The sequence below is a fragment of the Myotis brandtii genome, unplaced genomic scaffold (genome assembly GCF_000412655.1).
Source record: "Myotis brandtii unplaced genomic scaffold, ASM41265v1 scaffold714, whole genome shotgun sequence".
NCBI classification, from domain to species: Eukaryota; Metazoa; Chordata; class Mammalia; order Chiroptera; family Vespertilionidae; genus Myotis; species Myotis brandtii.
In genome coordinates, this window is record NW_005370809.1 from 632,611 (window position 1) to 648,502 (window position 15,892).

The window sequence follows — 15,892 nt, forward strand, 5'->3', positions numbered from 1 at the left end:
GATCACCCCCAACTGTACCCCCCTGCCAGCCTGCTTGCCCCCAACTGCCCTCCCTTCCTGGCCTGATCGCCCCTAACCACCTCTGCCTCGGCTCTGCCACCATGGCTTTGTCCAGAAGGACTTCTGGAAGGTCTTCCGGTCTAATTAGCATATTACCCTTTTATTAGTATAGATCATTGTTATCATGGATAAGATTTTTAATGCATTTCCATAGTTTTTATAATACATATGTGTTGCATTACAATTCAGGTAAAGCCATCATTTTAACATATTTTATAAAAAGCAGAGTGAGAAGAGAATTTGAAAAATATGTTTTGAAAATGTTTGTTAATTTATTGCAATGGTCTACATCAAAAAGCAGGAACTGCTACTCAAAAGCTGCCTTAATTTTACAGGATCCCCAGATTTTGGATATTAATGCCGACCAGGACAAAATAAAGTCCCAACTGACTGAGCTGCAGTTAGTTCTGGATGATCTTCAGAAACGTGCATTTCAATATAAATCTTACCAGAAAAATTTCAAGGTAATGACAGCTCTACATGTGTTCTTATTTTTTTTGAATTTATTTTTATTATTTAGAGTATTACAGATGTCCCCATTTCCTCCCTTTGTCACCCTCCACCTGGCTCTCCCTCCGCCCAGACCTTCACCTAAATATTGTCTGTGTCCAGGTGTTAGAGCACTGGTTTTCAACCTGTGGGTCAACCCCTTTGGCGGTTGAACGACCCTTTCACAGACCATCCTGCATATCAGATATTTACATTACGATTCGTAACAGTAGCAACATTACAGTTATGAAGTAGCAATGAAAATAATTTCATGGTTGGGTCACAACATGAGGAACTGTATTTAAAGGGCCAAAAGGTTGAGAACCACTGTTAGAGACACCTCTCACGGACACCAGAGAGCTGTTACAGGACAGCCCCCTGAGCCAGTGGGAGAGGGCTGTCCCCAACCTCGATCCACGTATTCTCACATAAATGAATTTATACGAGAGACCTTCACTGCGTTGTGAAAAGCCAACTAATTAAAGCAATTAAAGCAGGCATCTTTATTGAAAAAAGCAAAAGCAAAGCAAGCAAACCTGTACACTGGCTTATGAAGCAGACGGGCTCTCAGCTCATCTGAAGAGCAGGTTGGGTGGGGGTCTGAGGGATTATACACCCTCCTGTCTATAGGCTTTGGAATTCCTCTGCTGACTATTTTGGTGCAGATTAATTCTCAAGGTCCCTTTTTTTACATTGTTGTGGCCTTCCCAGAATTCATGAGAAGCACCTGGTAATCTTATCTTGCCAAGCCTTGAGATTGCTGGCTTCTCTGCTTAGGGGGTAAAACTACCCTTTTTTCCCCCCTTCCCCTTCCTCCATCCCTTTCTGTATTCTCTCATTAGGGAGGTTTTTAAACCATTTGCTCTGGTGCTCTGGGGAAGATAATGGCTGGTTAGTTAATAGCTGGCTGCAAATTGCCCCATACCGTTTGGCCTTGTTTTAACTTTCCTGTCTGTTTCTCTATTCCTCCTGCCCTGGAATCCTGTAACACATGGACTATGCATATATGCATATAAGTTCTTTGGCTAGTCTCTTCCTGCCCTCCTCCCCCCTTCCCTTTGAGAGCTGTCAGTCTACATGTGTTTTTAAAACATGTCCACAGAAATGACACTGATGCACAAGCACTTTCAACAGCGTTACGGTGAACATAGATCAGGGGTGGGCAACCTTTTTGTGAATGCGTGCCAAAACCAGCAAAATCTCTGACTCAAAATTCTTCTGCATGCCAACCCTAATTTTTTGAGAACATGTGATGCCTACTTGTTATCTCTTAAGGTGTACATATGTGAAGAACCTTGAAGAAATAATAAAATTCATTCGAGCGACAAAAACACAGTATACGATGATGAAAAATAACGTTTATTTTTTAATGTATACATGTACACTGATAGTCCGACAGAAAACTTTATGACTCCGTTTGATATTATCAGTGGGACTTTTGCTGCTGCATCACTGATGACAGAGATTTTACATCAGGTTTATATTTCGTGACCTTCAGAGATATGCACGAACTACTACTTTCATCCGTCAGGCTACTCCTATTACGAGACTTAACAAAATTCATCACTGAGAACAAAGATTCACAAGCGTATGTGGATGAAAACATGGAGAGTAACGCTGCTGCAAAGTTTTTTAAACAGGAAAAATTTTCTGGAATGGCATTCCAAGTCCTCAATAGTTCGTTTTCGACACTATTGAAATTGCTCTTCCCCTCTCTCGTCAATCCATGTCTATGGTCTTTAAGATAACTTGTTATGTAAAATTATTTATTTATCTAAGATGCACCTACACTGAATTTATCTGAAAAATAAAAAAGTCGATATTAAGAAAAAAATTGTAAATGGAAGATTATAAGAGAGGGTTTCACGTGCCAGCAAAAGTTACTGGCGTGCCATGTTTGGCACGCGTGCCAGGGGTTGCCCACCTCTGACATAGATCCATGTATGCTGCTGCTGTTGGCTGAAGAATTCAAAGCCCTACCTTAGTGGGGGTGGGGGCTCACAATTTCAGTGCAAGTGACTTCCCTGGAGGTTCCCCACCTCTGAGCCAAGGCAGTCTTTAAAACACTTCAGGAAAACAGCTTCAGACTTCCCCTCAGCAGCGTTTCTATCGTATACAGCCAGTGGGGTTAAAAAGAGGCAAGAGACCAGTTGGTCCTCTTCATCTTAAATCACCTCATTCCCTCCACCAGCTACTGTGCAAACATCTTCTTCCTCTTCTATCAGCTAAGCCCTAAAGGGAGTCAGTCTCAGTTTCTGAAGATTCATCTGTTTTCCAAAAAAGGCCAAGCATGTATAGGCATGTATGATCCAACTTGAGGAAAAATGCCCACGGTACTCTTGTGATACATGGATATTTTCATTCTAAGGAAATATAAAGAATTATATTTTGTCACTCAAATGGAAATTTGAATTTACATGTGTGTGTTTTTCTTCATTTGTTTCTCTCTCTCTCCTTTCCCCAGTTAGGCTTCCCCACATATTCTGCTTAGTCACTGTATCAAGAATTACTAATAGGAGGATAACAGGTATTTATATCTGAAAATTAAAGAGTGAATTTTGTTTATTACATATTTAAAGGTGGAAGTTTCTAAGTTTGAAGATTTGGAAGTAGTTAGTGCTGAAGTGAAGCTCAAACAATTGCTCTGGGATTCTATGTCCGAATGGGATCAACTCCACCAAGACTGGTTACAGGTAAAAAAAAACAACAAAAAAAACCTCTCAATTCTTAAATCATGTTTGTTTTAATGAAACTTAAAATCTTTACATCAATTATAATTGTTAAGCAATTTTGGTGAAATATGCAATGTTATCATGTTATGGGAATTATTGTAATTTTTCCAGTGAAAAGCAGAAAGGTCTTTCTGTCACTATACTTCATAGCGTAATGCATGATGGGAAGGCAGCTCCTCATGTCCTCCGTTGAAGAAGGCTAACTGAAGAGAGCACCAGAGGACCTTGACTGCTTTGTGGGTTTTGAACCAGTGCTGTCATGATCCAGTGCACCCAAGTGTTCTTGAGGATTGTAGGTTTTTACTGGGGATCTGTACACTTCAGGTTCCTGCTGGCTTAGGTTCTGTTTTTATTGTCCTTCAAAAAAAAGAAAAGAAAAGGAAGCTATTTGTTCACTGTTCCTGCTAGCTTAGGTTCTGTTTTTATTGTCCTTCAAAAAAAAAAAAAAAAAGAAAAGAAAAGGAAGCTATTTGTTCACTGTAATAGAGTGGAATCAGAGCGATGAAATTTGGGCTCTTCCTTGGAGAGCTCAAAAGTAAATTAACTTAATTAGGGGGCCAAGTAAAATAGAATTTGGTTTCTACGTTCTATCTTTATATTTAAATTTAACATGACCATCTATACTTTCAATTGTGAAATGGACGTGTTAGAAATGCCACCAACTTCACAAATACTCTTTTACACTTGCTCATTCATCCTACCAGTGCTGATACCTATAACTAGAAGTCATAGGTCTGGGTTAAATAACAGTGACATAGGATATGTTCTCCAGAGAAGGTTCTAGCTGCTGGGGATACCAGTGGAAAATAAAGAGGACAAAGTCCAAACCATCATAGGACTTACCTTTGGTGAGGAAAACAGAAAACAAGCAAACATCTGCTATAATAGCAGAGACTTTTACGTGCTCTCCTATAACTCACTTGTCACTTATCTCAGAAGTAGAAGCTCCTGAGGAATAAAGAAGCTTAGAGAGTTTTCTGATCACCCCCAAAGATGAGGACAGTGGCTCCCAAAGTGGCAAGAATTCATAAAAATGCACAAAAAGACCCATTAGGGGTTAGAAAGAAAATGTTGAATCTGGGGGGAAAAAATGAAAGTTTTACAAATTTTCTGATGCCTCAGTCCCTATGGCCATCTGACATTTCAATATATGTGTACACTTATATGTTTATATAACTGAAATATTTTTAAAGATGCATGAATATTTTGGGGCATCTTTAAATCCTTTATATTAAAGGGGCACATAATCAAACAGTAGGAGAATACTAGGTGAGAAATGTATAGTTAGCAAGAGTAAAAATTGCTGTATATCTTCTTACAAGGTTTGGTCCAAAGGAATAAATTACAGGACTTGTAATAATGTGTTGATATAGGAGACAAGGACATGAAAAGAATAATAAATATGCCCGATAGACTATTGGAAATCTCAATAAGTAAAGCCATTTCCAAAAAAGTATAGAGTTGAGTTGGATTAACAATTTTGCTACTGGAAAATCTGAATAAAGTAAAAAATTCCGCTGTTTCAATCTAGCCCATTATCTTATATCTTAACTTCTTTTTTTTCCTTTAATTTTCATAGTCCAAATTTGACAGCCTGGATCCGGAATCCCTAAACAGCCAAGTCTCTAAATATGCCAAATTTGTGACTCAACTGGAAAAAGGCTTGCCACCCAACAGTGTAGTGCCCCAGCTAAAATTTAAGGTGGAAAAAATGAAAGAAAAGGTAAGTTCGGTAGAAATTATTTCCAAAACTCCAATCAGTAATATTGCTCCATGCCAGTGATACTGACATCGGGAACTGCTCTGCACGCAGAGAGGAAAGAACAGACAAACTCCATTATTGAGGAGGAACAGTCGGCCGCCCTGTCTTCAACTGGTCGAATCATGCAGCTGAATCCCATGGCTGGAAGTGGCATTCAGAGTGAGAGTGTTTCCCCATCCACTCAGCCTATAGACGGCAGGACAAGGCCAGGGCAGCCTTGTCCATTGACAGCTCTGCCCCAAACAGATATGCCCTTTTTCCAGACGTGCCACAATGTGAGGGAGGTTGGGAAGCTCGGCAGTAGGTGTGCAGGGCTGGCTCTTTGAAACCTGTCACTGCTAAACCAGCGCTTGAAATGGGAAGGAAAAGGGAAATTATTTTTTATTCTTTTAAGCAAAAAAAGAGATAAAGGACTGAAAGAAGACATGAGTAGAAAGAGTAAGCAAAGCTTTGGGCACAATGCGAAGCAAATGTTCCCTCTTGAAAAGAGTGTTTTTGTAGTTTTTTCTCCTTTAACCTTGCAATATCTAGTCAAAACAGTTCTTAAAGGTTACTTAGGTCAGTTTCTTTATTGCCTTTAGTGTGCTTTTAACATATAATTTTAAAAAAATTCACTTGTCACCGTCTGCATTCCATCTTTTGTTCCTTGGAAATCCTGGAACTTGCATACAGTAAACTTGCATACAGTAAAACTCATTTTTTATGGCATTTTATGGGAAAAGTCATGTAGCCAGCACAACAGTGTTGTACAGAATACTCCCATCACCCCCCACCACCACCACCACCAAATTCCCTTATGTTTTCCCTTTGCAGTTGCTCCATCTTCAGTCCCAGCCCCAGGCAACCACTGATCTGTTTTTTGACCCTATAGTCTTTTCTTTTGCAGAATATGATATAAATTGAATGATACAATATGGAGGCTTTTGAGTCTGGCCTCATTCACTTAGAAAAATGCATATAAGCTATGCACTCATATCCAGAATACATAACATACTCTTATAACTCAAAAATAAAAAAGGTAAAAAAAACACCTTTAAAATGGGCAAAGGATTCAATAGACATTTCCCCAAAGAAGATACATAAAAATATGCTGAACATCATTAGTTATCAGGAAAAGACAAATTAAAGCCACAATAAGATACTACTTTGTATCCACAAGGATGACTGTGATCAGAAAGACAGATTATAGGCAAGGATCTGGAGGAATTGGAAGCACCATATTTTCTGGTGAAATTATAAAGCAGTACAGCCTCATTGGTTTGGCAGTTTCTCAAACCAACATAAACTTAATTTACCAAGTCACTACACTCTGTGTATACCTAAGAGAACTGAAAACATGTTCACACGAAAATTTGTATATGAATGTTCATAGCAACATTATTCATAACTAGAGGCCCAGTGCACAGATTGGTGCACCAGTGGGGTCCCTCAGCCTGGCCTAGACCCTCTCGAAATCCAGGACCCCTCGGGGGATGTCAGAGAGCCAGTTTTGGCCAGATCCCCACAGGCCTAATTAGAATTTTAAAAATCCCTCTATGTTGTTACATGAAGCAATAGTTCATTAATTTTTATTGCTGAGTAATATTCCATTGTGTACATTACTACAGTTGATTATCTAATGTTTTTGCTAATGTTATGTGTTCTGTCTTTACATATACAGCGAACACAATATATTGTCATTATTTTTGTTTTAGATAGTTTTTTAATAAAATAAAAAAGGAAACAAAATTTACCTTTACTCCATTTCCAATGTTCTTTTTTTCTTTGTATGGATGTAAGGTTCTGACTCAGCATATTCATTCTGCCTGAAGAACTTTCTTTAATATTCCTTACTGAGTAGATATGCTAACAATGAATTCCCTAAATTTCTGTTTTAAGAAAGTCGTTAATTTTTTTGAGTGATGTTTTCACTGGGTATATAATTCTGAACTGACACGTTTTGTTTCATTTTCATAAATTTAAAAGTATCCTTTCATTATCTTCTTGCTTGTATGGTTTCTAACAAGAAAACAGCTGCAGTTCTTTTTCTTGATTTTCTGTGGATAACATGTTTTTTTCTGTCTGGCCACCTTCAAGATTTTATCTTTTCCTTGTTTTTTGGCAGCTTGTAATGCAATATGCCTAGGTGTGTGTTGATGTCATTTTGTTTTTGTTGCAGTTTTTATGGTTTGTATTTATTCTGCTTGGTTTTCTCTGAATTTTTTGGATCTCTGGTTTGGTATCTGTCTTTAATTTTGAAAAAAAAATGCAATGTAACTGTTATTTCTTCAAATATCTCTTTTGCTCTTTTTTCTATCTCTTATTCTTCTGGAATTTTTATTACATGTGTTTTAGACTATCTAATATTGTGCCACAGCTCCTGCATATTAGGTTACAGGTTTTCGTGGGGGAGGAAGGGGACACTAATTTTTCTCTGTGTATTAGTTTGGGGAATTTCTACTCATTTATCTTCATGTTCACTGATTCCTTAGCTGTGTCAAGTTCATCAAAGGCTCTCCTTATCTCTCTTACTATCTTTTTTATATCTAACATCTGTTTAATTATAATTTCCATCTTCGTATTAACATTTCCCATCTGATGTTGCATGTTGTCTACCTTTCCTATTAAAACCATTAATATATTCATCACACTTACTTTTTAAATTTTATTTATTTATTTATTTATTTAGAGATTTCCTTTTTTATTCTTTTGTTAATCCTCACCCAAGGATATTTTACCATTGACTTTTAGAGAGAGTGGAAGGGAAGGGGAGGGAGGGAAGAGAAACATCGATGTGAAAGAGACACATGAATTGGTTCCCTTCCGCATGCACTCTGACCAAGGTCTGGGATGGAACCTGCAACCTAGGTAGGTGCCCTTGACCAGAAATCAAACCTTTTGACCCATCAGTGTGAGAGCTGACGCTTTAACCACTGTGAAACACTGGTCAGGGCATTAATCACACTTCTGTTATAGTCCCTGTCTGTTAATTCTAACGTGTCATATCTGAGTCTGGTTCTGATTGTTTTTTGTCTCTTGGATGCATGTTTGTCTTGTCTTTTAATATACTACTTAAATTTTGGTTACAAGCCAACATTTTTAGATTTGTGTAATATAGTAAGTAATGCCTTTCCTTCCACTTGGCGTTTTGTGTGGCACGTTACGTTACAACTAGGTAGGAACTGGGGTGCATTTGAGGTTTGATGTTCCTATAGCTGCCTTCAGTATACCACAGCCTTTAAATTGTCCTAGTGATACCTTGTGTGTAGGGTTTGATCTGGTTTGCCAAAGATCATTGTTTCCATTTCCCCCTGACTTTGTGGCCTCCCTTTGTATTGTGCCCAGAAAGAATCTGTCTCTTATAGTTTTCCACTCTGTACTCCACTGTTTTTTCCACTCAATACTTGTTAGCCTGGTAGAAGAAATGAAAGGGGCAGTCCCTCATATTCTGAGTAAACTCTATCTTAACAAGGCATTGTGTCCCTTGTTCTCAGAGTTCTTACTTTCCTAAGTATTCCTGCCCCTCCTCTACCTGTAGTTAGGAGCCTAAAGTGTGTTTCTGTCCCTCCCCTGTGGGTAGAGCTTTTTCTTTTCCGCTCCGTTTCTCCAAATGTTTATAAATACCTACAATGAGTTATCACCAATATCTTAGGTGAGAGTTTTTGTTCCTCCCTTCTCTGACATCAAGGCTTTGGTACCAGAAGGAAGCTAGGAGAGTTTAATGGTTAGTTACAATAGTGGCTGCTGTTTCCTTCTCCTGCCAGCACCATAAGGTAGGCTTTCTGAGGAGTCTCCCCAATCTTTTCTATGAACACCACCTCTATATGTGTAGCCGCCAGGTACTTCACCCTCTCATGCTACCCCACACTCAGTCTTTAACAATTTATTTTTAAAACTTAACTGAGTCTTCCAACTCACTGAAGTGGCATCCCAGGGCAAGGTTCCTAGATAATCAAGCTCTCAGGTTCTGTTTCTTGCTGTGGAGTAAACTGTGGGGACGACAAGTTTGAGTTAGTTCCTTGACCTGCAATTTAGGTTTCTGACGGGTTCGATACAAGTCATTCGTTTGAAGTTTGTTCAGATTTTTCTTTGTTGTAAGAGTTGTTCTTTCCAAATCTCTACATTCTCGGATTAAAAGCTGTGTTTTTAAGATAAAAAAGCATGGGGCCTTTGAGCGTGTTTGTTTTCCAGCTGCCAGTTATCATTGACTTGAGGAACCCAACTTTGAAGGCTAGACATTGGGCAGCTATTGAACACACAGTGGATGCCACCCTACTGGACCTTGAAACTCCATTAACCTTGGAGAAGCTCTCCGAGTTGCATGTTTTCGACTTTGCCCAAGAAATCCAGGACATTTCAGGACAGGCTTCTGGAGAAGCTTCCTTAGAAATCATTCTTAAAAAGGTAAATATGAAAAACGTCTATCTTTCAGATCAGGTAAGGAAAGGTTTTCATATCACCAACTTTTGGGTTATCTAGATAGATTTTTCAACAGTGCAGCTTTCACCCTCTCATTATCAATCGTCCTTCTATTGTTTCCTTATATTTATCATCATTATTATTGTTATCACAATTATAAACATCTTCCTTCTACTAAGCTTATAGCCCAACATAAACATAGTTTGAAATTTGCATGCTTATATAAAAAAACCACTTACCAAAGAATATCTTTTACATCAAAATACATTATCTTTCAAACTACTAGAAAAGACTATGTGAAATACTTCAAAAGATGTTGAAAAAAGTTCTCTATTTAGTATACTTAACCTCTTTTCCCTAAAAATTCACACATACTTACCAATCAAATGTGTAAAATGATTTTTTCCTTTTAATTAAAACACAAAGTGATAGGAAATACACATTAAAGTATCACAAGTTATTCATATGTATTAACATCGGTCAATAAAATCAAGCAAAGCAGGGTTATTTAGCTGAGAAAAGGATTTTAAAAGTTGTAAAGGAGGAGAATGGGATTATTATGTCCATTTCACCTATTTCATTTCACATGCATTTATTAAGTACCTAAACATAAATGAACTTAGATATCCTAAGACTTGAATTCTTTCTAAGGTGGAGGATTCATGGAAAACAACTGAATTTGTCGTTCTCCCTCACCGAGACACCAAAGATGTATTTATCCTAGGTGGCACAGACGACATACAGGTGGGTAACTGGGTTATTGAAAACTTATGGTGAATGTTCTGGCCAGAACTAGTTCCAAATCTTTTATGGGAGATTATGATAGAGAGATGGAATATGAGTTATTAAATAAGAAAAATTTAATTAGGAAGGAAAAGTATGGGAGTGGGAGATTATGATAGAGAATGAAGGGCACTTCAAACCATTTAAATGAAGCAAAGAAACATGAATGAGTATTTCAGGTTTATAGCACACCGAGAAGCTAAATTCACTTGAATTTTCTGAGAGTAAGAGTACATGGCCATGCTCTATATTCTGTGTGTTTGGAATATTCTTAGTGACTTAAAATCCAAAGACACATTTGTTTAGCAAAGAGATCTGGATCTTACAGCTCAATTTAAAAAGCAAAACCCTGGTCTATTAGGTTATACCCAGGCCAGAACTGGAGATGAAATGGCTTTGCCAGGTATTGGCTGATAGAGCAAGTTCAGATGTTACTCTGGACAGTGGATGGGAGAGCAGACTCAAGATGAAAGTCGGTCAGTATAAGGCCAAGTGATGCTAGGTGATGGGGCTTTTGCTCTCAAGAAGTTTATAATTTAAATAAAGCAACTGAAATCCTTTAGATTAACAGACGTTTTTAAAATGCATATGTTCTGTGAGAGTTGCTATAGTGTAAGGGGGAGAAGTGGGGTTGGAGGTAGAGGGAAAACTGTCTGTAATCATTCAGAGCTCGATGTGAATTAATCTAAATTTCCTCTTCCTAAAGATAATTGAGGGAAAGTGGTGTTTCATTGGTTAGAAAAGACAGGTAATTTTTCTGTCTTTTGCTAGTTTTGAGTACTTTGAGAAATAAAGGCCTGGATGACTAAATAGTGTTAAGAAGGTGCCAAATACTTTAGAGTGAGAGAGAGAAGAGAGTTGAACCAAACCAAAACAAATGCCAATAATAATTACAGAAATAGCAAAGATTTGGCAATCAGACAACCCTTTATGGCATTTGAGAGGACATGATACTGGGTGGTAAGCCATAGCAAATAGGATATGGAGGGAAAGTGGATGGGGAGGTACCAGTATGTCTGGCTAAGCTATTCGTTCAAGAAGCAAGATTTTAAATAGACGCTTGGGGCTAAATGCCTGTAATTATCTTTGAGAGCACAAGCACATGATGTTGCATCATTTTCTTCTTCTTTCTTTATAGGTCCTTCTTGATGACAGCACCATCAATATCAACACCATTGCCTCGTCACGTTATGTTGGGCCACTGAAGACTCGAGTGGATGAATGGCAGAAACAAATTGCTTTATTTAATCAAACACTGGTGAGTAAGGATCAGTTTCATTTCAGGGACTCAGAGAACTGGAGGGTCACTGGACCTTAGAAATCATTTGTTCAATCACTTAAATAAGACATAATTTAGATGTAATATTTCATTGATGACACCTTATTCTGTTCAGAATGTAAGGAAAATTCAAATCTGTTGGAGCCCTTCTTTCCAAGATTATCCCCTCACCCTTGTATTAGTCATTATTGCTATGAAACAAAATACCACACACTTAGTGGCATAAAATAATATGCATTTATTATTGCCTAGTTTCCGTGGGTCAGTAGTTCGGGTGTGGCTTAACTGGGCCTCCTAGTTTGGACTTCAGAAGAGTTCAGTGAAGCTGTGGTCCCTCACCGATGGGTTCTCATCACCGATTCAACTAAGAAGGGATACACTTTCAAGCTCACTCGGGTTGCTAGCAGAAATGATTTCCTTGCACCTCTGGGATTAAGGGCTTCAGTGTCTTGCTAGCTGTGCTCTGGAGGCCATTCTCAGATCCTTCCTGTTGCCCTGGGGGTTTTTTTCTGTGTGGACTTTCCCCAGCATGATGACTCGCTTCATCAATCTAGGAAGGTAGAGAAAGACTCCAGGCAAGATGAATACACACATAATTGTGCACATCCTGGTACCTTTTCCATGTTCTCCATGGCTGTAGGCAAGCACCCAACACTCAAGGGCAGAGGATCACACAAAGTTGTGAACAGCAGATCTTGGGGGTCACCTTAAGAGTCTGGCCACAACAACCGCCTAGTTGTAGAAAAACACTGTTGCTTGAAGACTCCTTGGTACCTTTTCTTGTGGCACACACCTCCCTTTTATTTGATTCTACTTCAGATTATCCCACCGCAAAGCAGAAAACTCACCCACACTGATTGCACTTTGTTCCCATCCAATCCCTTTCTTAGACTTCAGCTTTTTAGCTGATTTAATTGTGTTTAGGTTTCTATATACCTATTCTAAGATGAAGAATTATCTGTGAAATCATAAAGCCACTGGTAGGGGGAAAAAACACAATTTTTTCCAACTTTGTTTCATAGAGATCTTTCTCAGGAGTTCATCCTCTTCAGTGAACACTTTATAATCTGACCCGTGTCTAGCCTTCTTGTACTGATGGCCGAGCCCTCTGAAGGGAGGGGCTATAGATCAGCATAAAGGACATGTTCTCATAGAGGATCCTTAAAAGAATCCAATGCTGACTATTGGGGCTCCTCCAGAGATTAGAAAGTGTGAGACCTGAGATAAACCAGGAAGTAGTTTTACCACTACGGCTTACATATAACCCCCAAATCTTGAGTAAGAAGTGAGAAACCTTTTCATGGATCTTGGGCAAGAGGCACAGAGAAGGGGAGGTCTATAGACTTTAGTTCTGACACTGCATTTCTGGCTTCTTTGATTGACGGTGATTGTCTCTATGAGGAAAGCAATGAGTCATGCTCTTCTTCCTCCCATTCTTCTGCATTTGCCACGTTCTGTCGTTAGCAGGTTTTACTTTTTTGATTGAAAAAAAAATGAATCATATATTTCTTTTTTTAAAAAAAGGGGGGGGAGGAAAGAATATAGACATAATTGAAAAACATTTTTTATAATCCTTTCTATACAGGGTGAGGCAAAAGTAGGGTTACAGTTGTTCATGTGAAAAAATAATACAATAATTAATAGAGAATAATACAAGAAGAAACGATGTTTCACATGCTCATGACTGTAAACCTCCTTTCGTGGCAGCCTGTATTCGGAACTAGTCACTAACCTTACCACTTCCCAACCCTTCAGGTTTCTTTAAATAAGCATCTTGCCACTAATCCCCACCCCCAAATGTCTCCTTTGGGGATTTTAACCCTTCTCTGGGTCCATCCTAGTGACCACACAGTAGACTCACTATAACTATTCAGTAGAAAATGGGTTTAAATTGGGCTGAGGCGAGTCTTGAACTCTGTAAGAGGTTTCATTTCAAGAGACGCAGAGGAAGCCCCCAAAAGGAAAATGATACAGTGAGTCTCCACATAAGTATTTTTAATGTAGCTGAATGTTTTTAATTGGGGGTTAAAATTTGACCATGTCCATATTTTCCTCCCAGGAAGAGTGGCTGAACTGCCAGAGAAACTGGTTGTACCTGGAAAGTATTTTTAATGCTCCAGATATTCAGAGGCAGTTGCCTGCAGAGTCCAAGATGTTCCTTCAGGTGGATAAGTCATGGAAAGAGATCATGAGGAAGGTGAACCGGTTGCCTAACGCTCTTCGAGCGGCTACTCAACCAGGTATAGAACAAAAATTTAAAGATGAACAAAAAGACTTTACAATCATCTAAAATGTTTATCATCCATGAGAGTCTAATAATATGTGGTACGCTCAACCCTTAATTCTAGTCAGCACTGATGACCAGGAGTAGTTGTAATACACGGGACGCTCTTGCAATGTGGACTGAACACTATTATCTTGCTAGCTTTTGCTCTCTTTATAACTTGGGACCACACAGTACTCACTATAACTATTCAGTAGAAAATGGGTTTAAATTGGGCTGAGGCGAGTCTTGAACTCTGTAAGAGGTTTCATTTCAAGAGACGCAGAGGAAGCCCCCAAAAGGAAAATGATACAGTGAGTCTCCACATAAGTATTTTTAATGTAGCTGAATGTTTTTAATTGGGGGTTAAAATTTGACCATGTCCCTATTTTCCTCCCAGGAAGAGTGGCTGAACTGCCAGAGAAACTGGTTGTACCTGGAAAGTATTTTTAATGCTCCAGATATTCAGAGGCAGTTGCCTGCAGAGTCCAAGATGTTCCTTCAGGTGGATAAGTCATGGAAAGAGATCATGAGGAAGGTGAACCGGTTGCCTAACGCTCTTCGAGCGGCTACTCAACCAGGTATAGAACAAAAATTTAAAGATGAACAAAAAGACTTTACAATCATCTAAAATGTTTATCATCCATGAGAGTCTAATAATATGTGGTGCGCTCAACCCTTAATTCTAGTCAGCACTGATGACCAGGAGTAGTTGTAATACACGGGACGCTCTTGCAATGTGGACTGAACACTATTATCTTGCTAGCTTTTGCTCTCTTTATAACTTGGGAACACTGCCGCCGTGTCAGTCATGCTTCCATTTCACCATTTTGACTACAAGACATAACAGTTATCCCTCCCCCAATGCCCCATTCTGCTAAAGCCCTCACAAAGTTGTAAACATAAAAATGTCCATAACGTATTTTTTTAATCCTCACCTGAGGATATGTTCTCAGTGATTTCAGAGAAAAAGGAGGGAGAAAGAGAGGGAGGGAGGGAGGAAAGGAAGCAGATAGGGAGCGGGGGAGGGAGGGGAGTTCAGGGAGAGAAAGAGAAACATCAGTGTGAGAGAGAAACATCAACCAGTTGCCTTCTGCACATGCCCTGACCAGGGATCGAACCCAAAACTTGGGTATGTTCCCTGACTGACAATCAAACCCACAACCCTTCAGTGTACAGGACGCCACTCCAACCAGCTGAACTACACTGGCCAGGGCTCCATAACTTCCTTTTAATCAACTCATTAAAACCAGTTAAAAACATTACCACCAGTTGTAATTTAAATCTCAACATCTGAAATGCGTTTTAATAAGTTCCGTTTTCTAGGGATGTGGCATCAAACTCTTTGCAGCATAACCATGGTTATTGCACTTCGTGATTTGTATCCAAGCCTCAGCAAGCTTGTTTATTCTGCAAATGGCAGCAGATAACCTATCCTGGTAAATACCCGCAACAGCTGCCCTGCCATTGGCAGCCTGCGGCGGGGCTATGCTTTTTGTCTAACGACTCTTACCATAAAATAGAAGCCGACAGGAAAAAGCTGTATGCAGGATAGAATTGAAAACTTTAAAACTTCGGGGCTTCTGGAGGCTGCTCACATTCCTTGGCTCCAGGTCCCCTTCTAGCCAGAAATCGCATCACTCCAGCTTCTGATCTTCTCATCACAGCTCCTTCTCTGCCTCTGACCCTCCCGCCTTCCCTCTTATAAGGACCCCTGTGATTACAGTGGGTCCACAGGATGATCCACAATACTCTCCCATCCCACAATCCTTCGTTTAAAGAGCTGCCAAGTTCCTTTTTCCACATCAGCTAGCTTACTCTCAGGCTCTGGGGATGGGACATGGAAATCCCTAAAAGACTTCAGCTCTGCCTACCACATCCACTTAATTTGCATATTCACACCTTTTGCTGCAAAAATATTCATGTGTTTGATTAGAATGCTTCCCCAGTTCTTACTAGACTTATGATACAACTTTTGAAATTAAAAAAAAAAATCTGATTCCAAAATACATCTAGTCCTAGGGATTTCGGATAAAGAAACCTTTATACATCATTTGAGGTGATGATAAAGCTATGAAGAAAAATTAAGCAAGGTAAAGGGGCTAGAGTAGACGTGTGTGTGTGTG

At 39.2% G+C, this 15,892-nt stretch overlaps 1 protein-coding gene across 1 annotated transcript in view; it reads left to right on the plus strand.

The window, feature by feature from the left end:
- Window positions 1-15,892, plus strand: part of DNAH6 (dynein, axonemal, heavy chain 6) — a 239,152-nt gene that overhangs the window by 76,430 nt on the left and 146,830 nt on the right. Inside the window, exons 16-22 of the mRNA XM_005882406.2 lie at window positions 396-524; window positions 3,129-3,242; window positions 4,861-5,004; window positions 9,214-9,426; window positions 10,093-10,185; window positions 11,363-11,482; window positions 13,563-13,743. Coding sequence (XP_005882468.1) covers window positions 396-524; window positions 3,129-3,242; window positions 4,861-5,004; window positions 9,214-9,426; window positions 10,093-10,185; window positions 11,363-11,482; window positions 13,563-13,743 — 994 coding nt within the window. The remainder of the gene's footprint in view (window positions 1-395; window positions 525-3,128; window positions 3,243-4,860; window positions 5,005-9,213; window positions 9,427-10,092; window positions 10,186-11,362; window positions 11,483-13,562; window positions 13,744-15,892) is intronic.